The 25202-nt window shown below is 34.4% G+C and overlaps 1 protein-coding gene across 2 annotated transcripts in view; it reads right to left on the minus strand.

Annotated features, from left to right (window-relative positions):
• Positions 1–21372, minus strand: part of LOC127985676 (AP-3 complex subunit beta-1) — a 95734-nt gene extending 74362 nt beyond the window's left edge. For both annotated transcript variants that reach the window (XM_052587729.1, XM_052587728.1), the window contains exons 1-16: positions 21065–21372; positions 14705–14780; positions 14272–14346; positions 12346–12441; positions 11272–11432; positions 11123–11189; positions 6854–7036; positions 6419–6568; positions 4897–4994; positions 4743–4797; positions 2739–2810; positions 2550–2612; positions 2314–2446; positions 1254–1363; positions 968–1144; positions 708–894 (exon numbers count right to left, since the gene is read on the minus strand). In XM_052587729.1, the coding sequence (XP_052443689.1) occupies positions 708–894; positions 968–1144; positions 1254–1363; positions 2314–2446; positions 2550–2612; positions 2739–2810; positions 4743–4797; positions 4897–4994; positions 6419–6568; positions 6854–7036; positions 11123–11189; positions 11272–11432; positions 12346–12441; positions 14272–14346; positions 14705–14780; positions 21065–21198 (1837 nt within the window). In that variant the 5' untranslated portion in view covers positions 21199–21372. The remainder of the gene's footprint in view (positions 1–707; positions 895–967; positions 1145–1253; positions 1364–2313; positions 2447–2549; positions 2613–2738; positions 2811–4742; positions 4798–4896; positions 4995–6418; positions 6569–6853; positions 7037–11122; positions 11190–11271; positions 11433–12345; positions 12442–14271; positions 14347–14704; positions 14781–21064) is intronic.
• Positions 21373–25202: the final 3830 nt, after the last annotated feature.

The following is a 25202-nucleotide window of genomic DNA, read 5'->3' on the forward strand; positions in this document are numbered from 1 at the left end:
AGGGTTACTGTAAATGCTTATGCCCGCTGGGCACAGTTTTCCCGATGCCACCAGGGTGGCGTTGCACTGATGGCTTGAGCCCGACATCGCTGCTTGCAGCTATATTATAAATTATGTTCACTACAGAATTATATTTTACGACTTTTCCAGACTTGAAACACTACACTTTCTTTTGCAGTTTCAATCATTCAAAAAAATAAAAATAAATAAAATAAAATTTGCAGTGACTGCAAATACAAAAAGTCATTTCTAGCTGATAAAATGTTTTACTACTTAACTTGCAAAATAATAAATAAATAAAAATTCTGAGGCTTAAAATTATTTTATATATTTTTAAATAAATATAATATATTTTATAAAAAAATACAATATAAATATATTTTTTAAACCAACACAGACCGTATATATATATATATATATATATACACACACACACACACACACACACACACACACACATCTAAAATGTTTTAATACCTAATTACAAATATTATTAAATATTGAATTTATGTAAATACTCAGACATTTAAACAATTCTTTAATACTTTTCAAGACCTGAAAACCTGCATACTTTGCATTTTCATTCATTTTTAAAATTATTTTACAAAGACTGCAATATATATATATATATATATATATATATATATATATATATATATATTCACTAAAGAAATATAAATGACTATGTGACTTTTCAAGGTTCTTACCTTTGAAGGCAGACTGCAGGACAGGAGCCGGTTTGGGCGCCATCAGGATGCGGCGAGCGTATTTGCTCAGGGCTCCGCTCTTCTCGTTTGGGACGATCAGCTGGCGAATAAACCGTGTTCGGTCTCTGATGTCATAGTTCTGATCATACTTGCCCAAGTTCAAAATGTATTGAGTCAGCAGTTTAGTCTGTATGAGATAAAGTAAGAAAGATAAAACATAGCCAAAACACCCACCCGCCCAAAGTGTGATTTGATTTGACCTGTTTGGAATTGGTCAAGTAGAGTTTGGCAGCAAGGTTGACCGTCTGAAGTTTGACAATGTCCTCCTCGCTGGTGAAGGTCTTGGCCATCTTTCGTAGAACGTCGGGGGCGATTTTAGGCACGTGCTCACAGTATTCGCCCATCAGCCACAGGATGCTGGCCCTCGCCATCGAGACCTAAAGAGGAAATAGACACAAAAATACAGTCTTATAAATACAGTCATAAAGGGTTAAACTTATAAGAATCAGACTGTGGTTGCACACTATAACACTACAGTTGTCTCACAGTGATGTTGTCGAAGAGTTTGGCCATGTGTTTGATGATGTCACTGTGCTGTGACGGCTGTGTTTGCAGAAGTTTCTTGATGACTACGACGCTCTCTGCGACAACAGTCTCTATGAAGAGAAGAAACACAGGAATACACTGTTTTTACTGTAGTAAGCTAACAATAACTAACCAGTGTTGAGGAGTAACTAAGCAGCAACTTAACAACATTTGTGAGATGAGGAATTAATACGCACGCTCCTATATATAAATGTCCTCTCTTTTATGCACAGTAGTTATTTCAAGTCAGATAAATCAAGTCCTTGTGATCCATTTTGTAGGTAAATGCTGCAGTTTACCATATTTTGCACTTAAATATTTATAAACATTTAAGAAACTATATTTTTAAAAGTGTTTTCTACTTTTACCAGTTGTACAGTGTGTGCCATTTGTGTTAAATATTATTTATATTCAAATATATATTTAGCAAAATCAACAAATCAATTAATTAAAAAAATATGATTACAATATAATTTCAAAACATTGTTTTAAAATTATTTAAAAAACGTGGTCTTTAAAAAAATGCAAAAATATAAACATACCTAAAATATTAATACAAATAGTAATAATAACAACTATTTAGAATATTTTAATGTAATTTATGGCAAAAATGATACAATTATTCAAGGAGAAATCCTTTAAAATGTCCATTATTAAATTTCTGAATAAAAACGTTTAAAAAAAAATACTTTTTATTACAGTGATTTAAATTTAAGAAATTATTCCATGAATCAATAATTGTTTGCACTTTTCAATAAATACGAAGAAGATATTTTGCAGTTTTAAAGTTTAACACATGTATATATAATTTTATTTTGAGACTATGACATGGATTTGTCAGAAGTATATTCAGGTTTTTATCTCTGGAGATAATGGCTCTGTCTTTATCCTCAGTTTTGTCTTTACACTGCAAATCATTGAACTTCATCATACTGCCATCTGAAGGCAACCAGAAGCACCACTGATAACTAAGCAATAACTTCAAAATCAAAAGGCTCCAGCGAGGTGAGTGTGTGATTACCGTCTCTGTTGGACAGCAGCAGGACCAGGCCGTTGAGGCAGGTGTCGGTCACTTCAGAGATGTCAGTGGCACAACGGCCGATGGCCTGGATGGTGGCTGCCGCAAACGCCTTATCCTGACTCTTCACATACGTCTGGAACACACAAATAGCTGCTTAAACCTGCTATCCCTCAGCTGTGTTTCTAAATCTTAGTATTTCCCCCCCTTCAGAATCAATTTAATTTATTAAAATGTACCTGGAATTCTCTCAGTATGGTGGAGATGTTTGCTTCATTAGCCAGGTTAGTCAAAATCTCCAGCTAAAGGATTTAAACACAAGCCACAAAGAGAAGACACAACACATCAGCAGCAGGTAACGACAGTTTCATGGCTACTGTACATTAACACAAACACAAAGACTGAATGAAGGTAAGTCTATGTTTTACCTTGAGTATTTTGATGTGCGTGGCATCTGTAGACCTCACATAGAAGCTCTTCATGAAGGGCTCAAACATTCCCTAAAAACAGCACAGCCATTACCTCAGGGCTTTAGATTTAGTGATTACATAAAGACTTTACCTCAGATTTTAGTGTTTGTCATTTTCCCTTTTACCAAACATTTTACCTGCATTCCTCAGTTTAACAGAAAATGTCTCTGATCCACTCTACGTTCAGACTATTGCCCTTACTATTCACCTCAGATTATACTTAATTTACATCAAATTTGTATCTCTGATTTTCAGTCAGTGTTTACCTCAACCAATACCCCAGATTTCACCTCAGGTTTTCCTCAGACATTACTTCAGTACATTTCAGGACTAGGCTAATTTGGCTCTACCTCAAATTTTAATTGAGCATTTACTTACCTCAAGGTTTACATCCTTGAGGTAAGTAAATACATCAGATAAAATTACATCAGTTTATCTGTGGCTTAAATTAGGCCTATTCCTCAAATTTAAACTAAGCATTTGCCTCAGATGATGTGTGATAAAATCAATGTAAGATACTACCCTTAGTCTGCTTGGGACATAACTGAAGCCAAACTCAGTGTTTACCCCATATCTTACCCTACAATTAAATTCATTTTTCACCAAAGATTTACTTAGGGGGCCGTTGTGGCCTAATGGTTAGAGTCTGACTTGTAACAGAAAGGTTGTGGGTTCGATTCTCAGTACCAGCAGGGATTGTAGGTGGGGGGAGTGAATGACCAGCGCTCTCTTCCACCCACAATATCAAAGCTGAGGTAAGACCCTTGAGCAAGACACCGAACCCCCAACTGTGTGTGTTCACAGTGTGTGTGTGTGTGTGTGTGTGTGTGTGTGTTCAATACTCACTACTGTGTGTGTGCACTTGGATGGGTGAAATGCAGAGCACAAATTCTGGGTATTGGAAACCTTCTTGGCCACACATTTATTACTTTTTATTAATCATTTTTCACCTCATGATTTCCCACAGAAATGAGGCCTACCCTTTGATTTTACCCCAGTGTTTAAGCCAAATCTTACCTTATGATTAATTTTACTTCATGATTTCTCACAGAATTGATCCTTACCTCTGATTTTACCTGTTTTTACCTCAGATCTTACATTATGATCGATTACATATTTAACTTCATGAAATCCCTCAAAATTAAAGCCAGCCTCTGATTTTACCTCAATGTCAATCTAACCTTGCAATTTACTTAATGTTTTACCTTATGATTTCTCACATAATTTATCCCTACCTCTGATTTTACCTATTTTTACCTCAGATCTTACATTATGATTACATATTTAACTTCATGAAATCCCTCAAAATTAAGGCCACCCTCTGATTTTACCTCAGTGTTTACCTCAAATCTAACCTTGCAATTTACTTAATGTTTTACCTCATGATTTCTCACAGAATTGATCCATACCTCTGATTTTACCTCAGACCTTACATTATTATTTCATATTTTACCTCATGATTTCTCACAAAATTGATCCCTACCTGATATTACCTGTTTTTACCTCAGATCTTACATTATGATTTATTACATATTTAACTTCATGATATCCCTCAAAATTAAGGCCACCATCTGATTTTACCTCAATATTTACCTCAGATCTAACCATTGCAGATCTGCAATTGAATTAATGTTTTACCTCATGATTTCTCACAGAATTGATCCATACCTCTGATTTTACCTCAGATCTTACATTATGATTTATTACATATTTTACATGATATCCCTCAAAATTAAGGCCCATCCTCTGATTTTACCTCAATATTTACATCAAATGTGATTTACTTCATATTTTACCTCATGACTTCCTTCAGAATTGAGGCCTACTTCTAATATCACCACAGTGTTTACCAAATGGACTAATACATTTAGGCCTAACTGATTTTACATCATTAACACTGTTCATAATATATTGGGGTTTCATAAGACAAGCAGGATGAATGTTTCAGTGAGTCTGAAGTACCTTCCTCTGAATGGACATGGTGGCGATGTTCTGCAACACAATGAACTGAACTTCCCTAAAAGAGCCAAGAGTGAAACCAAAGCCAGGGATTAAGAATGACAGATTTGATCTTGATATCATCTCCATCTCATTTCTCTCACAGTGTGCATGTTACCTGTGGCTCCTCAAAAGCCTCACCAGAGACTTGGCGATGATGTTAAGTTCATGTTTAGGAGCCAAATGCCAGTAGAGCTGAGATACTGCCATCACAACCTGACAAAGTGAGATGATTAATGCTATAAATGAAGAGCTATGCCTTTAAATGGGTACTTAAAGGGGTACCAAGAAACTAAAACACAATATTATCATGCCTTTTCCATGGTATGTTTTTTATAAGTTGAGAAAAAGAGAAGTGTACATAAAAAGTAGCTCATGAAAGGAAGACAGATTAATGGAAGACGTGGTGGAGAGTCCCAGAGATATGAGAAGTGAGAGAAAGAGGAAGGTTTGAGCGAGGTTGAAAAAGAGATAGATGGTGATAGATTAGGAAGCCTTCAATGTATGTAATGATTTTGTCTTCCCCAAATTACTTTGACCCCAATATACGAACAGGACAGCAGACTTCAACACATCAGAGAGAGAGAGCTGATAAAGACAGAGTGCAGACTGAGTGTAGAACAAAGCAGGACAAGTTTTAATCAAAACATATCACACACACACTACAAAAAACACACATACACAGACCTTGAGCTTCCAGGTTGATGGAGGACTCGAGTCACTCTGTGTGTGTGATGTAGGGGGAATAACATTTTCTGAGCACATTTCTAAGGCTGAGTGTGTGTTGCATGATGGAGTTGTGTCTGATACAGCCTTGGTCCCGCTAATATTCTGATGTTCAAACACACTCACACTCAAACACAAAGCACACACACACTCAGGTGCATCCTGAAGGCCTTCGCTATTGCTCAGTTGAACAAGAATGAGCATAAGAGAGGGAGAATGAGAAAACTGGAGAGCGCAGGTGTGTGTATAAATGAGAGTATGTGAGTGTCTTAAAGAAATATTACAGATCAAATATGAAATAAGAAAGAAGAAAGATATAATTATCAGTTGCAATGGAGCAAACCTTATCTAAAGGAATGAAATCAGCAATGATTGGCTAAAATTTAGCTATCTTGTCAGAAGCGAAAAAGGAGAAATAATGGGCCTAAATAATAAAACAACTGCTTATATATAATTTCTCAATTGCACTGTACAATATGTAGAATTTTTACATTAATTCTTATTATTATTATTATTATCAACTAATACTGAAGTAATATTAAACATAATTATGATTAATACTGTTGCATAAATATTCCAAATGGCAAAATGTTTATATTTATGCTGCTTTAATAATATTTACTATACTAATATTTATTATATAAATGTTTAAACTATACTAAATGCAATGACTAACGGGTGTATCACTAAAAAATAATAATAACAATGTAAAACATTTAAAACAATAATTTAAATAATAAATTGTAATTATTAATAAATAATAAACATTATTTATTACAATATTAATTACAATATATATTACAAAATTAATATAGCTGTATCAATATTTAATATGGCAGAATTTACTTAATCATGACAGATTTGGTCCAAGAATATTCCTTTAAACAGAGGTCAGTGTGTGTGTGTGTACTCACTGCAGTGTTTCTGCTCTGGAACAGTGGTTTAGTGTTTCTGAGCAGGAGTCTGTGGTCTGGATCCATGATGTACGGTTTGACCTGCTCCACTTTCCTCTCCTCCTCTGAATCATAAAACGCTTTCTCACTGTTCTCGTCAAACACAGCGTCCTACAATAATAAACACAATTAATGAATACATTTTTTTTTTTTATCCAAAAGGTCATTAAACCAACTCTAAAAATGATCAAAGGAACACCAGCAACTTTCTCTCCTGAGACCATCACTACAGTCCACATAAAAAATCAGTCAGAGTTACAATAGAAAGTCCTCTCAATCCCTACTTCCTACCTGAAACCCTCAACGCTAGCATTGAAAAAGAAAACAAAACGTTTAAAAATATTTAAAATAATAAGGAAATACTACTTGTGCGCAAACACACAGACAGTAGCTGACCTCTCTCCACGGGCTGACAAACTGCGTCCTGGCGTATCTGGTCAGCATGTGTATGATGACCACCTGACCCCACTCCTCCACGTCCACCAGCAGGTTACACAGCTTGCGATAGTTCTTATGGATCAGGTCGATCCGCTCCGGACAGACCTCCTCAAACGCCATCACCACGCTGCCAGCAACCAGCTACAACAAAAAAAACACACAGGATAAACAGCACGGTTAGAAGACTTTCATCTAAAGTAGACAAGATTTGAAGTGGATCAAAAAATAGTTCAAAATTGTCCTAAGACCAGAACGCGTTTTGGTTTTAGGGCAACTCTGATGAAAGGTTCTGATCCACTTCAAATGCTGACTATTGTTTTATTCACCAGTTTGAACTGTTTTTACACTATTTGGTAAAATAGTAGAGCAAAGTTTAGAATTCTTGATTTTGATTGGTTGTCACACATTACAGACAGACATACACATGCAAACATACACAAATATATAAAAAAAAAAAAAAAAAAATATATATATATATATATATATATATATATATATATATATATATATATATATATATATATATATATATATATATATATATATATATATATATATATATATATATATATATATTTATGCTTTTGTGACATTAGTTTTATGCTTTGGTACTCGTGGAAAGTGTTGGTTTGAGAAAATCGGGTATTATTGTAATACCACCTAACTGAACCTCGCTATAAATATACATTACATTTGCACACATGAAATGAAGAAAAAGCAACTGTACACATTTGCTCTTACACTGTCTGAAGTTATAAAACTGTGCAGAGACACACAAACACATGATGTGCACACACACACACACACACCAAAGCTTCTGTGCAATTATCACTCACCCGCTTCTCCTGCAGCAACCCTAAAGTTGTGCTGGAGGTTTATAATTGCAAATTAAGCTGATTAGGTTATATATGCGTCGTAATTATAAACCTCAGTGTGGTCTCAAAACAAACAGATGCTTGGAAGATGACAACCTGTTCTGCTTCCCACCAAGCTAATATAACCCACCACTCTCACTTTAGACTAATGAACTACAGTATATGAGAGTGTGTGTGTGTGTGTGTGTGTGTGTGTGTGTGTGTGTGTGTGTGTGAACAACACACACACACAGACAGAGAGAGTTTGAGCAGGTCAGGTGCTTCATTCATCATCATGTGACTTCAATTCCAGCTCTGAGGAACGAAATGACATGTAACTGATCACTTAGACCTTTACAGAAAGGGTAAAGGTTTAAAAATAAAATTATCCTTTTGCCACATCAGCCGGTGGCAGGTGAATTGAGAAAATTAGCAGCCTATAAATATTACACAACAGCCATGAATGAACTCTTTCCTCACAAGACACAACATTTTCCGGGGGTCCTATTACACATCTCCTGAATGTGTCTAGAATGCCCCGATCAAATACACACTCGAGGAAGACGCAGAAATGAGCGATCTCATATGTACGCATATGCATATATAAAATAATGCAATGATCAACAATAAACCACATATAAATGAAAACTGTCTAATGTTACAGAGTGAAATGTAGATCCAGGAAACGGTAAAGGACTGCGCAACCTTTGGGAGTACTGATGGGAGCCATCTACTGCATCTTGGTTTTGATAATATTACAGAATATGATCTAGATGTAGTATTTGATTTTAAAAAAAAGTGATTTTCTCAGCTTTTTGCTCAAAATGTTGTTTTTTTTTGTGATACTTGCCTATATTCAAGTGTTGATTAGAAAAGGAATATTTAAAGCTAGAATGAATCTTTTTAATTGTTTAAAAGTAGAGGCTTTTGTTCTTTGTTTTGATTCATTGCATGTTCACATATTTATACAATATAACATTGAAATTTTAGTGTAAGTCATCAAAAATGCTGGCAGTGGCTGGCTACTTTTTTCAAAATCACTGGCAGGGAAAGAGTTAATATTTTGCAACATTTAGCCTATTATTTACAACACCAGAGATGAGAGTTTTTGGCTTGAGTTATTCTGATAAGAAAAAAAAAAAAAGTTTTTTTTTTCTTGTGTGCGTGTGTGTTATATATATATATATATATTTATATATATATGTGTCTGTGTGTGTGTGTTAACTATTGTAAACATATCTAAATGATATACTTTTAATTCTGATAAACAATTTACAAATAAATTCATGTTTATCAATTTATTTTATTTAACAAATACAATATCATATACCTATACAACTAAATCTAACTAATTATATAAATGTTTCTTGTTATTTGTAATCTATTTAAATTTTTGATTCTTATACTATACAATTTTAATTATATGAATATAAAAGTTTTCTGATAAATAATTTAATTTTATAAATATTTGTATATCGTATTATACGTTGAATTTAATTTAAAATAGTACTTTGTTTTATATACATACGTTTATATCGATTCATTTTATATAAAATCTTAATCTAACTGATATACTTTTTTCATATATATATATATATATATATATATATATATATATATATATATATATATATATATATATATATATATATATATATATATATATATAATTATTATTTTTATTTCTCGTTCCCATAACTATAAAATGTTAATACATATTAACTGTGTACTATAGATTTGGCACACAATCACATTCCAGTCAACATGATAAACAAGTTAGGTCAAAAATAATCTTAAAGTAGTCAGACTACATTACCAAATAAATGTAATCCAAATTATGCATAACAGTTTATGTTATGTTAAACAATCTTAATTTCTTTCATTTACTCCATCTATCTTTCTATTTCCCGTTCATCTTTAGCTATCATCTCTCCATCTTTCAGTTCCCATATTTCCCAACAGGAGCTCCAAGGTAAACTCCATCCACCATCAACAAAGCTCTTCCTTACACACACCTCTGCTGTCTCTGCTGCTTGACAAGACCTTAATGGAAAAATTCACACTAAGCAAATGGTTCCTCTAATAACAATAAATTTCCTGTAAAATTATGAAGGGTACAGGACGTTTCCCTGCATCATTTTGTCATGAATTCTAATTAAGGCCGGGCCGCACTGATGGGAGAAGGAACAGGGAATGCTGGGTCATCAGCGAGCGAGGAGAGATAGAGAGAGACGCTGGAACGCCGCAACTGTGATTGATGCTGTGCTTGCCATCAGATTGAAGACACACGCTCATATTTCATCAACGGGAACACATCCCAACGAGCTGCCTTTAGCAGCATACAGGGGAAGCTCGTAGAGATGTCTATTATGTCCCAATAAACATTTCCAGCGCATACTCGGGAAGCTCTACAGGTGAAATACAGCCCTGCGCTAAAAGCCTATGAGGACAATGTGAGCTGAAACCCCTCACACATAACTCAGATTTGAGTTTGAAGATAATGTGTTGCTGAGACTTTGTCCAAGGCCTCTGCGGGAATGTGTTGAGTTCAGGAAGTGTTTATGTTACTGCCAGAAGCGTTTCAGATAGAGGGAAGTCAGACAGAAATGAATGTGGTGTTGTTACACCATCTGGTGGCTGTACGCTGTAAATTAAAGTTAATGGAAAATGATGCATTAAACTTGATAAGCTTATTTCAGTTCAGCTCGTTTTTTTACATTTATAACAGCTTTTTTTTTTAAATACAGCTGGTCAGATTGTAAATCCAGTCAATTTCAATCTGATAAAAGCTAAAGAAAAGTTTTTCAATATTGTACAGGCAGATAAAAAATATATAATTTATTTTAATCCCATGTATTTATTATTTAAATTTCCCACCTGTGTTTAGAAGCAGAATTAAATTATTCTATTTATAATTTAGTCTGATTTAATTTAATACTTTTATTGTATTACCTTTATTTAACTTTTTTACTTTTAATTTATTAATGTATTGTATTACATTTATTTTACCTTGTTACTTTTATTTTAATTTATAAACTGGTTCTTTTTTTTTTTGTTGTTAACTATAATAACCCTGTTCCAAACAAACTTAAAAAACACAAAAATAACAGAATATAAATTCTTTTTAATCTATATATATATATTTTTTTTAAATTATATTTTTCAAGTTTACACAATTCGTTGCAACACTTGCTATTAAAAAAAATGTTTAAAGGAAAAACAATTTCATAAAGTAAACAATTTCCAAAGACCATTTAATCCTATTAAATCTTAATATGTTTTACATTTTCATCACTAATAAAATTCTGATGATAATAATACACATATAGTAAAAAAAACTGGTCATGTGTGTGTATGTTTGTGGAGATTTTACCGTGCTTTTGTCTTTCAGGAGTTTCTCAATCACTTCGATCAGATGCTCTTTCTGATCTGGGTCCAGACTGGAAGAGAAAATCAGAGACCTCTGTAAAACACTCGCTCGTTAACATTCAGTGAGCACATCTGTGTGAATGCGTGAATAACCTGTAGAGTTTCTGAATGGCATGAGCGGCGGTTTTCCGCACGTAAGGTGAAAGGTCAGTGGATGCTTCTTTGATGGACAGCATCATGATGGGGACGATGATGGGAACTCTGATGCTGGACAGGACCCTGAGAGCGCTCGCTCGGATCAGCTGATTGGGATCCTACACATCAACGATGAAGACGTGTGTTAAGTGCTGATCCAAAATACAGGCAATACTTTCATTCTGAGCGGCTGAGCCTAATGAGAGGAGACTAGTGCTGCGTTATTTGTGGAGAATTTAATAGCATTTTTTCTGAAAAAAAAATTAGCTGTCCTTGTTTGTAAGGCAGCACACATTTTGGCCAAATTTTTTGGAGTATATATTAAAATGGCAATGAAATAATAATAATAATAATAGCAGTAATTACAACATTCCATTATTATTATTAATAACTAAAAATAAAATAAATATAGAACAACAAATAACATTATTACTGCTATTTTATACATTACTAAATACTTCATCAAATAATTGCTTTACTATATATTATATTACTAAAATAAAAAAATAAATAAAAATCAAGCATTTAAGAAAAATAACAGAATAAAAATGATTTTATTTTACATTACAACTACAAATTACAGAACTAATATTTATGGCTGCCTTTATTTCTTCCTTTCACATGTTAAATCATCAAACTTTCATTCTGATGGTAAACCACCATTTATTTTTATTTATTTAAAACACAGCCTTTGCAATATGTTAGGCATGGAATATTGGTAAAACAGGTTATTACATTAAATTCAAATACTATAAATTTATATTACTTAAAATAACTAAAAATAAAAATGTAAGAAAAATAAAAACAAAACAACATTTTTTTTTATTTTACAGCAAAATTATAAAATTACAAAACGAATATTCAGAATGGACTTAAGTTCATTCAATTGTAGCCTTTGTGATTTGAAAATTGTTTAAAGCCATATCATAATTTCAGTTTAATTCTGACTAATCATGACGGTCTAGTGAGGGGCGGGGCATCGTGTAAACCGTAAAAGAGAGCATCATGGGAGAGGAAAGGGGCGGGGCTTACCTTGAGCGCCCGCTGAAAGGTGCTGATTGACAGGAGGGCGAGATCCTGCTGTTCCTCTGCGTACCGGACGAGGTACACATACACCAGCTTCTTCAGCTAAAACACACACATTCAATGTCTTCATTACTATTCTGGGTTCATTTGCTTCTGTTTCAGTTTCCTACAGAAATACATCAGGAAAGAAACAAAGCTTTAAGAAGCACACAAAGAAGAATCATCTCCCAATCCCTGCTTTAACAAACTCATTTTCCATCTTTATAACTCTGCGTCTGTCATGAAACAGTCTGATCAGCTTGTGCTGATCAAAGGTGAAGGGTCAAAGGTGGGCTCTCCGAATAATTGCGTCCAGCTCTCGGGGTGATGAGAGGTCGTTAGCGATCAGGGAGTCATGACGACGCATTCCATCATCATCACCACGGCGATTACCAGCCAAATGGAAAAACATCACTCACTTCATAAAGAGAGACATTACCCATCTGCCCCTCTGTTTAATCACATTTACATACTGCGGCCTGCTGATCAGGGATTGGAGCAGCCGTGCGCATAATAATTAGACAGCGACTAAATAAACCGCTGGCATTTATGAAGCAGAATTATAGGAGGAACAGAAAAACAAACCTGATGGAGAGAGAGATTGTTTTATCCACGTAAGATAGTTGTTACCGGGTCAGTTATTGTTATAGTTATAGTTAGAGTACATTCTGTGAATTAAACCAGAATTTTAAACCAAAACCTCAAAAGCATCCACCTGAAAGTGAAAAAATTAATTTATTTATTTATTAATTTATAAAATCTAAATAAAAGTTAATTAAAATGGACTAAAATAAATTACTGTAAAATAATAAAATTACAAATAAATTTAAATAAAGACATTATTTCATTATTACTAGTGAGAAATAATATATATGGGATGAAAATAAAATTGCAAATTAACGTATTGACTCATGATATACAAAAAAGACCTCTAACTAATAGCAAGAAACACATAGTAATATTTTCCAAACTATATTTGATAAATATTTATAATACTACTTAATAAATTAAAAGTAAAACCATTGCAAAACAATAATAAAAAAAACCTTCAAGTAAATGTTAAATTAAATATTGAAAAGAAAATGTAAACTTATTTTAAGGTAGTTGTCAACATTTTCATTTAGTTTAACGTGATGTAATTAAATACCTAATTTTTCTTTTTTACTGAAATACTTTTTTTTTTATCAATAAAAACAATATAGACATGTTTAATAAATAAATAAAAATTGTGAGTCTGTGAGTGTCGGTGACATCAAGTTTACATTTTTCTAAATTTAAAAATAAAAAACTGCAAAATGATTTTACAAAGTAATTAATAAAAAAATAATAATATCAAAATATTTTTTACCATTAAATAAACACATTTTACTGAAAATCATGGGGTTCGTGTGTGAGTGTGAGTGTGTGTGTGTAACCCTGCAGTGAATGGATCAATGCTCACACCTGTGGTCTCGTGTGTGTGTGTGTGTGTGTGTGTGGATCGATGCCAGCGTCCCCGTGTCTCTGAGCTCCAGAGAGCGACAGCGTTCTGCACACAGCTGCCCAGCACTGAGCATCAGACGTGGGGGAGACAGAGAGGACGTGACTGGGCCCCTGGACCACCAAATTACACACCAGCCCCTCAAAACAGCAGCCGTTTTCTTCAGCCAACCACCACTCGCGTCTTTCCATCATCCTGTCCAGACAATCTTCCTTCCATCTAAACATTCATTCTTCATCAACAAGGGCTTCCCTGTGAGAAGCCCGATCAAAAATAACCACTATCTACAGGGGTCCTCACAGCTGCCGAACACTTGTGTTCAGCAGTCGATTTTCACTCTCAAGTCAAAGCAAAAAGCGCAGTGAGGAAAACTGATTTGAGCATGTTTTGGTGCGTTTTATATATTTTCTTACCTCAATGTTTTTGCTTGCAACATTCTTCACCACCGCTGGGAAGAGTTCAGATGCATTCTTTCCCTTGGCAATCAACTAGACAGAAAGAAAGAAACATCTGATGAGACAGAATGAAGCAGCACACTGATCCTGAGTGATGAATGCAGACATTAAATCAGAGACTGGATCTTAAAGGGACAGTTCAGCCAAAAATGAATATGCTGTCATCTTTTTCTTACCCTCAAGTGGTTCCAAACCTGTGTGAGCTTCATTCTTTAGATTAAATTTTTGAAGAATGCTGGTAATCAAACAGTTGCTGGTTCACATTGACTTCTGTAGTATGGAAAAATACTATGGAAGTCAATGGGGACCAGTTTGCTTACCCACATTCTTTTTTTGGGGGGTGGTGAACTATCCCTTTAATACCAGCTCTCTGTCTGTTAGGATGACTTACCCCCACAATCCTCTTCATTGCCTCCAGCTTCTGAGAATCTTTGTTGCTTTCCAGCATCTCCTTCAGATCCTCATTCCTGTAGAGAAAGCAATGATTCAGCATTTCAGTAATTCATATTTAAACACAGTGAAAGAAGGATTTGGTTCATTCAGATTATGTACTCTTATAAAAATGCACCAGTGAAAGTTATAAAGTGTAAGCAGGGCTTTCATATTGGTGCCAGTGATTTACCATTATTCCACAGCTTCTGTTCTTTTATTGTAAATTAAATAAAAATAAATAGTATCTGTATTATCAAGAAATAGCAGAACCACAAAAAAAATATATAAAAAAATATCTTATATATATACACATATATACATATACACATATATACATATAAATACATATATACACACACACACACGTACATCTTACATATATTTTTAGAATTAGTTTAATATCTTAGAATATTTTAATAATTAAGCATTATTTTATTATAAATGATATTTATACATAATTAGAGATTTGTATTTAAACTAGAGCTTCAGTTCTCTAATTGTAAATGAAATAAAAATTAAAAGAATGTATGTATCCACATTTGTTTCAAAAACTCAGAACCATTGAAAAAAATTATATATTTTAAAAATGTATACATACACACACACACACAATACATATACTTTTAGATTTTTTTTTCAATAATATTTTAGAATATATTTTTAGAATTAAACATTAATTCATTATAAATGGTATATTTATACATATAACTAAATATTTATATTATTTAATTGCATATTTGTGTTTATATTTTAACTATATTGAAAATTATTTCAAATGTTATTATATATTATAAATATTATAATAAACTATAAACTGGGCAATTCTATTGGTTTTAAAATACAATACACATTTTTATCTTATTTTATTTATTTTTTACCTGAATAACATGTTATCAATTAACAGACAACAAAGACCGCGAACATACAAATGTTTTATTATATTAAATCTCTGGATAATTCAAGTAAATACTTTAGGTTGGGTTGGTTGACAAAAACTATAATAATTCCAGGCCTTCATTACCAAAAACCCAGTAAAAACCATCTCAATCCCAGCTAATGGAAACTGCTGGTCATTCCTCCATCCACACAGTGCTGTCATTTACATACACACCACGAGAGAGCCACATTCTTCAGACAATGTGACGACAGTCTGCCATTATTCAACCAAAGGAACTGAAACATAAAACCGGACTATAAGGATGCTCATACCATCATGTGAGTGTTTGAATAATTCAACCAATGAATAAGAAGACAAACTGATAGACAGAAATATTTAGAATGAGACAACAAAAGAGCTAATGAAGCAAATAACAAAACACACAAACACAAGATCCCGGTCTGATTTTAACATCTTTTTCAACCGCCAAAGTGGTTGAAAAAGCATGCTTTCTTGGCTTTACTTGAGCATTTCTCCTACCCTTTGCTTGGTTTCTCCTCGTCACTGCTTTTGTGCTTGTTGGTCAGAGCCTGTTCCTCCGAGCCGAAGTCTGATTTCAGTGTGAGCTGAAGGTTCTCAGCCGAGACGAGAGCGTTTCGCATCACTCCGACGGCATCCAAGCGCAAGCTGCCCAATCCTCCGTTCATCTTGTACATGAACAGAATTACTAAAAATCACAAACCACAGCAGTGGAAACAATCCAGAAGATCCATACAAAGCCCTGGAAGAGCCATCCACTGCAAAAAGCTCCTCAAGCCTTGCTTATCTTCATAAATCCATTTAGAAAACATTTAAACGTGATTATGAGATCATCCATTTCTCCAAACCAGCCCAGAAGACCAGATCTAAGAAGCTGAAGCTAAAGCTAAGAGAAAGTTTGACGGCCAATGTCTACTGGTTTCTATGAAGAAGACCAGAGAGGGACAAGACAGCGCTATCCTCCAGCCTGACTCAATCATCTGGTTAATGTCCACGTGCAGCAGTCGCACAACCATCCAGTGTGACCATCACACACCAATTAGATCCATGAGCGCGAGGGTACAATGTTTCACTCAAGAATTCTCCTACTTTCCTTCAAAGATCTCCTGAGATCTGGTCAGTTGTCCGAAGAAGCTTTTCACTTTTGGTTCTCCATTAGAGGACAATGAAGCCTCAGGAACAGATTGGTTCGAGAGAAAATCAACCTCAGAAGATCCAGAGCTTGCAAAGCTGCATCCATTTAAGCACCAGTTGTGACTTGTAGCCAATAAAGGAAGTGGGTGAAATGGAAAGATAGTCCATTTAGGTCAAAACGGCACCAACTAAACCATCTAAAGTGCTAAAGCGACTCATATCCAATCCGGTCGTGGTTGTGGTCACCTCCCTTTAGAGGAAGCGTACAGCCTCTTATCTTCAGACCGAGGTTTTCATCACCTCTTCGCTTGTGTTCGTCGTTCACGGCAGTTCTGCTTATCCTGGTAACGTGAAACTTCAAATATAACAAGTCTGAAACAAGAATAGTGAGACGGAGGAAGGAGCAGGAAAAATATTTTGTGAACCTGTTTCTCAAGAACAACAAGGCTCATTGAAAACAGTGGAATTAATCAGTCAGACTGAACCAGAATCACTCAGCTGATCAAGATGCATAAAATGAAGTCCATACAACTCATGCAATATATTCAGTCTTTTCAAGGCGTTTGATAGCTTCCAAAGAGAAACAGACTGAAATAAAGCTGATAAACCTCCCTTCTAAGCTGTTGACTGCTGCAACAGAATCAATGAGTTTAACCTGCAAACCGGAGCAGAAAACAATGAATTATTATATGATTTTATCAAACAAAACAGATTAACCGAGTTTATAATATAGACTGAATTATTCGTTCATGAATTCAACAACAGGTTTTTGAATGAAAGCAGTCCACACGACTCATGCCCTATATTTATACAAGTCTTCTAAAATCATATGACAGCTTTCAGAGAGAAACTGACTGAAATTTAAGTTACTATTTGTTCATAATCTTCCCCTTCACTTGGGAATCGATTCAAATGACTCATTGAGTTGAAACAGAATGGAAGCAGTGAACAAATCTTTATTTTGAGCCAGTTTGGCAATGAAAGCTGTTTAAGCGTGTTCACAAACTGGATTGAATGAATCATTGATGAGTTGAGCTGAACTGATTTGTTCTCCAAATAAAGTTCAACTAAATAACTCACTCAACAACAGGCTCTTGCATTAAAGTAGTCCATACAGTCTACTGAAGTCATATTACAGCTATTTGACAGGGATGGACCAAAATTTGAATTGTTATTTGCTGAATAAAAAACTTTCACTGCAAATGACTCAGAACTAGAAAACAGAAGTAAAGAAGCTGGTTCTCATGAATAAAAGGATATAATCTTGATCGAGTCACAGACTGGACTGAGTAATTAGTTCATGAATCAATATGATTTAGGAGTCATTTCAACTCACTGTCTTGAATTAACAGCTGACTGAAGAGGAAGATTGTTAGCGAATAATAGCTTACATTTTGATTTGTTAATCATACAATTCTATCATACAACTTGAAATACAGTGCAAGAGTTCATTAAGCATTTCAAGCCAAGATTACAATGTTTGTTTTTTATCTAATATGTCCAGTGGTTGCTTCCACAGATAAAGGAAAGCCATACAGGATTGGCACAATATATAAAGGGGAGTACATTTCCATTAATCAACCAAAATTAACCATTTGGTGAACTCCCCCTGCAGTGCTGTTCTCCTTGTGTCTCTGCACTCATGAGTTCAGTCTCCTGCTTGCAGTCATGTGAGAGTGCCAATTCAGTTAGGCCTAAATAACATTAACCATTCGTCCGTTATAACCCTCAACACACCAATAACACACACACAATCAGCTACAACTGAAAACCAGCATCTTGTAATCAGGAGGCGGATTTAAACAGTATCCTCTTAACAGCAGAAAGGAATCCATACGATCTAGTACCAATGAATGAATAAATGATGACACGATTCTCTGACGTCCCATTAGATTAGAAACAATTACCAGGCTCATTAATGTAGGAAGCAGCAACAGACTTCCTGTCTAAGGATGGGACTTTGTCATTCAGTACTATAATTGTTGGAACAGATCCCTTAGAGCTAAACGGAGTTGAGATCCCATAGGACGTGGACATGAGGGTTTGACGTTGTCAACCACAAAGAGTCTGGAGAAGACAAACACAGTGTGTAGATCAGTCCAGTCCCGTGAGCTCCAGGCAGCACCTTATGAAACGCATTAGCGGGAACAATAGTGTCACGTAGAAGCCAGAGTGAGCCAGGTTTAGTTTCACTAATACTGATGTGATATCGGCATCAAAAGTTAAAATAGTGCTCTGATACTACGACATACTGACCCCTAGAGGAGGAGGAGGACATGAGATTACAAGACAACACAAGATTAAAAATGTTGAAACACCACCAGAGAATTATGGGATTGTTTTTTAGCAACACACACACACAATATATATATATATATATATATATATTAGGGCCGGGACTCGATTAAAAAAATTAATCTAATTAATTAGAGGCTTTGTAATTAATTAATCGAAATTAATTAATTTTAATCGCATATAAATATTTGACCTGAGAACAATGAGAAGTTTTTTTTTTCACATGGATTTATAGTATACCATTGAATAATGACTAAATACATAAGCTTAAGCAACAAAATATTGTTTATTTTTGTTCAACCAAGTCTAGCAGACCAGTGAAATTTTTGCCATTAAGTGTAGCAATAGCATATTTAGAAACAATTTAGAAATAGTACATTTCAGAATTTCAGGAAGCTTATAGGTGCTGGAACCTTCTGTAAAGTGTTTTTTTTAAGTAAAACACAAGACTGTCAATTACATTCAGAACATTGGAAACACTGACTATTAGAAAACATCTCTCTGTTGCTTCAGAGGCCATAACATACTAAGTCCAACTCTCAATAACCTTGGCCAAAACAATAAAGAGTTCAACATAAACTGCCAGTTGCACCAACAAAATAATACATAGTTCAACATAAAGTGTAAAGTCCACGCTAGCTGCTATATGTTTTGCGTTGAGGTGATACTTGAGGTTCGATGTGCTGCGGTGATATGCGAAGCGAACGCTAGTTGGTGCTTCAGTATAATCGGTCCGCCGAAACTCATCCAGTGAGAAACGTTCCGCGGTGTTATTAAAAATGCGGGAATTTTTTTTCTGTAATTAATTAATCTTAGTTAACGCGTTATTTTTTGTGTAATTAATTAATCTCAATTAACGCGTTAAAGTCCCGGCCCTAATATATATATATATATATATATATATATATATATATATATATATATATATATATATATATATATATATATATATACACACACACACACACACACACACACACACAGATTTAATAAGTTTGGTTACAGTTTTTTTCTTCAATTTTTTTTTTTTCATTTAAAACTATTTGCCTATATACAGTACACATTTGTTTATGTATCTGTATATAAATATTATACATCAAATTAATTATCATGCACATTTAATAAATATTACTAGCAATATATCTCCAGTCTTGCTAGAAATATTTCATATTTAATTAAAATAACAGGCCAATGTGTGTATCTATTTATCCATCTATACCCTTATTTATCCTCTGATACGTGCAGATGTGCTATATATTAATAATGTAATTTCATTAATTTATAAACATACTTTTGCTGTAATTGTAATTTAACTCAATAATAGACACTTTTGCTATGAAGTAGTTTATTACATTCTTAAACAAAACTCTCACACAAGGCATGTTCGCAAAATTAACAAAACTCTATAATGTCAGCCAGGTACATAATATCTTTGTGATGATTTTGCATCAACCATGAAAAAGACAGAAAAGCAAATGAAGAGCTGTCTGAAATGTTCTTCTAAAATCAGTATTTTTTTCTCATGCTTCTATGTTTCTGTGTTCAGTTTTTTCACTTTAATGGCAATGAAAATAAACTATTTCATGTCATTAAAGTGAAATTCCAAACGTACACATAGGAGCCTGATAAAAATGCTGTATTGTAAAGTGACAAAACTGTGAACTGACCCAAAACTCTCTCACACTGGCATTTAAGTAATAACTCTTTAAGGCTGCTTAACCTGCTCTCCATGCAGATATAACACAGGCAGCTGATCTCTCAAATGAAGCAGAATAGTTCCAACCTTACAATATGTTTAAGTAACGTTACCCAAATGAGCAGTTCGCAAAAAGAAGGCGTGTCCACAGGACACCCAAACATACGCAAAAACATTCTTCCTCACATGCTCTGACTACAGTTCTCACACAGGAACCACTGTGGAAGTGAACAGCATATTAATGCAGATCATGTGAGTGTGTGTTCCGGGGTTCTTACTTCTTGTAGTCGGCGCTGAAGAGTCCTCCGCTGACGCTCGCGGGGATGCTGCTGTTCTCGTGCGCAGCGTCCACCCCGGACTCCAGCGAGCCCTGCTCGTTATACGACACATTGTTGGTTGACATCCCGAACATTCACACCGATCACTACAGCACCGCGACCTTCTTTATGCTCCGATAAACGCAGATGAGATTTAACGATGCTGCGTTTCTAGTTTTCAAGGAATTAATCGAAAGATAAAACTTTTTTCACTCCCGAGGGGCAACTTTTCCTCTCTTCCTCTCTTCAGTCCGGAAGTGAGCTGGAGTTAAGTCACGTGACTGTCACATGACAGCAGCGTGACGAACACCGAACGTTCTAAACTGTTACCAGTGTTCTAAATTCTCTATAATAGATCAGTGAGTGTTACTAATATTTTATACATCGTTATATGTTATCGTTTCCCCCTCCATATAAATATGTGACTGAATCATTTTAAATGGTCATATTAATGTAAGTAATTACATGTAATTTAATCTTATTAATTTTTTTTCAACATTAGACTAAAAACACATCATTCTTCTCTCTTGTTATACAATTTGGATATTTTTCGTATTTGTATTCATAAATTAAAAATTTATTTATTTTTTGTATTTTTTATTATTATTCTCATTAATTATTCATTAGATTATGGCCCCCAAACTTTACAATTATAAGAGAACTATATCTGTTTTTATTTATTAATAATCTTTTCTTTATGATCCTAATTAATTATTAAATAAAGCCCCCAAACGTCCCCTCTCACTCTTTGTATTTTTATTATTTTCTTTATTATTAATTATTGGAGCATTAAACATTCCTAACTTGGGGATGTAACATTTTCTCAGCCCTTTACAAAAAATTCTGTGATGGTTATTATGATATAAAGATGTATCAGATGGTAATACCGTGCTACCTTTGATAGAATTTAATATAAATAAATTATATATTAATAAATTATGTATAATGCGTTAGTGTTACAGTAATACGTTCTTTTTTTTCCATTTGAAGTGCTTGAAAACCCATAGCGATTCCCATAATAACCAGCAGATGGCGACAAATCCTGATTAAAAGTATTATTAAGACACGTCCTGTTTTTGTCACGTGCTGCTGCTGCTGCTCTGAAAGACCATATTTGTTTTCATACATCTAGCCATTTCACATTTATATATATTTTATATACTATTTGAATAAAAACATGATTTTTCTAGATCTCTATTTAAAAAAACAAAACCCACACAAGCTCAATAACTTCTTAACCTCACCGCTTTCTTTTCTCCAGACTTCCACATGTCTGACCCTTTCTTTTCTCCTCACCTACATTAATGGCCCTAAAGTCCCCTTCACATTGTAAAGCTTATGGAGAGGTGAAGAGTTACTCTCAGATGATTGTTGACCAGAGCTGTCGTGTCTTATTGTCAAGGCTCTGAAGATCTGGAATCTGAATCTGCTTTGAGGATGGATGGTTTTATCTTGTAATGTTTCTAGAGCAGAAGGCCAGGGGTCTGCCGGCCTCAGGGTCAGTTAACAGACGCGTTCATGGTGTTTAAAGGAAGACAGCACTGCGACTTAGACTGTTTTTGATCTGGAAACATTCCCTCCACAGGGTAACACAGATATGTTTTTCATCACAGATAGAGAAACACAAGAGATAGAGAGGGATGGATTGAGGCTTTCTCTGGAAGAAACAGGAAACTGAGATGCCATTTCCTGATATTCCCGCTCATGTCTGGCAGTCTGGGGCACAGTGATCTGATCATCTGACTTCAGCCGAGCTGGAAATATAAACATGTTGAACATGTTTTTGTCCTTTTGTCTTTCCCTTCATATTGTTCCTTTCCCGAAAGTAGGTTATTTTTTTCTAGAAAACAAGTGAAAGATGATTTCCTGTTGTCAAGGACAAAAATGAAACAAATTCTAAGTAAATTCTAAAACGTCAACGTTTGAGAGATATTTCAGATTTGATGTGAGGAAGTTGAAAGGTTAAAAGTCTTATTTTTCTGCAGAACAGGTCTTGGATTGATACGTGAGGACCAGATCAATGTGTGTGTGTGTGCGCTGAAGTGTGTTTAAACAGTGATTAGCAGCTGAATGTTCATGAATCTCTGCTCAGAGAGGTGAAGCAGAGAGAGCGAGCGCTCAGCTTTAACCCTTTCTCTGTCCCTCTGACCTCTTTCATCTGTCCTCCCCTCTTCCTCTGTGAAGTCTCAGGATTGTCCCGTCAGTTCATTCATCCTCCACCAGTCAAGCTCTAGTGTTAAAAACACCAAATGAGCACTAAACACTTCATATACACACCAATACTGACTACACAAATCAACTGCATACTTCACTTTACAAAATCATAGAAATCACAATATTTGCAGCACACTTCACATTAGTAGAAATACACTAATAAAATACTATAATAAACAATACTGTTGCACACTTGCTCTACACACACACTTATGTAAACCACTATACCCATAAGGGATAAAAATGTAATTTTCTAAATTTTAATAAATACACCAAAAAATGAAAATGATTTAAAATGATTAAAACGTTATTTTTAAGTTATATAACATTTATTTATTTATTTAGCCCTTTCTAGCAAATATTGCTGTATATTTTGGCATTTGAAGGTTAAGCAATGTAAATGTTTCATTAGGAAAACATATTTCCTACACAGTGTTGTTTATAACATACATTTAGCATATGAAATATTTAGGACATATTTTTTGTTTATATATTTCTTCTATGTATGCGTGTCTAAAGTATCTAGATCTAGCCTGTATACATATATTGTTTCTCTTTTGATGTCTGTTCAAAAATAGTAGTTTATTTTAAATTTGCAAGCAAAAATATAAAGTGTAAATATTTAATGTTATATAGGAGGTTGGTGACCAGAGCCAGTTTATTCATTTATTTATGTTTATTATTATTTATGTACTGTGTGCGGCGATTTTCTTCCAATAGGGGGAGTAGTTAATTTATCTTTATAGATCATCATATTTATTTTAAAATTTAAATATTTATTTTGTTTATTTAAACATTTTAATTAAAAAAAAAAAGATTCAAATAGTTCCACACAGGTTTAAAAACACAGGTGTCACTGAATTATGTGCATTAACTTTATTTATTTATTCTTTTTTTTGCATCAAGAAATTAAGAAGCTGATCTTTTGATCTTAAACCTGCTCCTTTGGGAACAGATTTTCATTGGCTGCACCTGTCCTCCCTCACACACACACACACACACACACACACACACACACTCGCAGACAGTGATTTATTGGGGGTCGACTGCTGTGTTTGTAAACAGACTGTGGGTCACGTAACCTCAGAGAGCCTGACTTCTTATCTGCACCACACACGCACGCACGCACACACACACACACACACACACATGAAGAAGGAGTGAGAGAAACTCAATTATTTTACCATCTCAAAGTGGAACAATATTCACAGAAGAGAAACACATGAATCAGTGTGTCCTGATGATAAATGAAGTGTAGACGGTTGAAAGTGGACATTGGCTACAGATAAACGTACACACCTGTTACACACACGCACAGAAACACACGACTGTCAAACAACATCATGAAGATCCACCCTGAAGAGACAGAGAAGCCGAAAACTAGACAAAAGTATAAAAAAATGAATTTGAAAACACCAAAACATAAATGACCTTTAAGAAACATTTAAACAAACAAACAATGAATGAGAATGTATTATTTATATTATATTTATTTCAATAAAAATTACATAAAATAATATGATAATATTTAACATGCTAAGACGTTCTTTTAAATATGTTTTTCATAAATATTTTGAAAATATCTCTCAGTTATCTGTGGAAACTGCAAATGCTGGCATGCAGCCGTTCATGACTGAAGGGGCAATTTTGAAATGATGATGTTACAGGAAGGTGTCACACTTCCGCTGACAGCATCCACTGTTGCCATGGAAAAATAAAAACCATGCGCATAAAAAAGTCACTCATAAAACACATCCCAGAATGCAGCGGGGAAATGATGTATGGTGGACAGGATGCAGCGAGGATGTGAGTAAGTGTGCAGAGAAACTCCTGAGGAAAGCTAGAGGAAACTTTAGGGAGTGGGAGAGAAATGCCAACCGATAAC

This window comes from Carassius gibelio, chromosome B21 (genome assembly GCF_023724105.1).
Source record: "Carassius gibelio isolate Cgi1373 ecotype wild population from Czech Republic chromosome B21, carGib1.2-hapl.c, whole genome shotgun sequence".
Taxonomy (NCBI): domain Eukaryota; kingdom Metazoa; phylum Chordata; class Actinopteri; order Cypriniformes; family Cyprinidae; genus Carassius; species Carassius gibelio.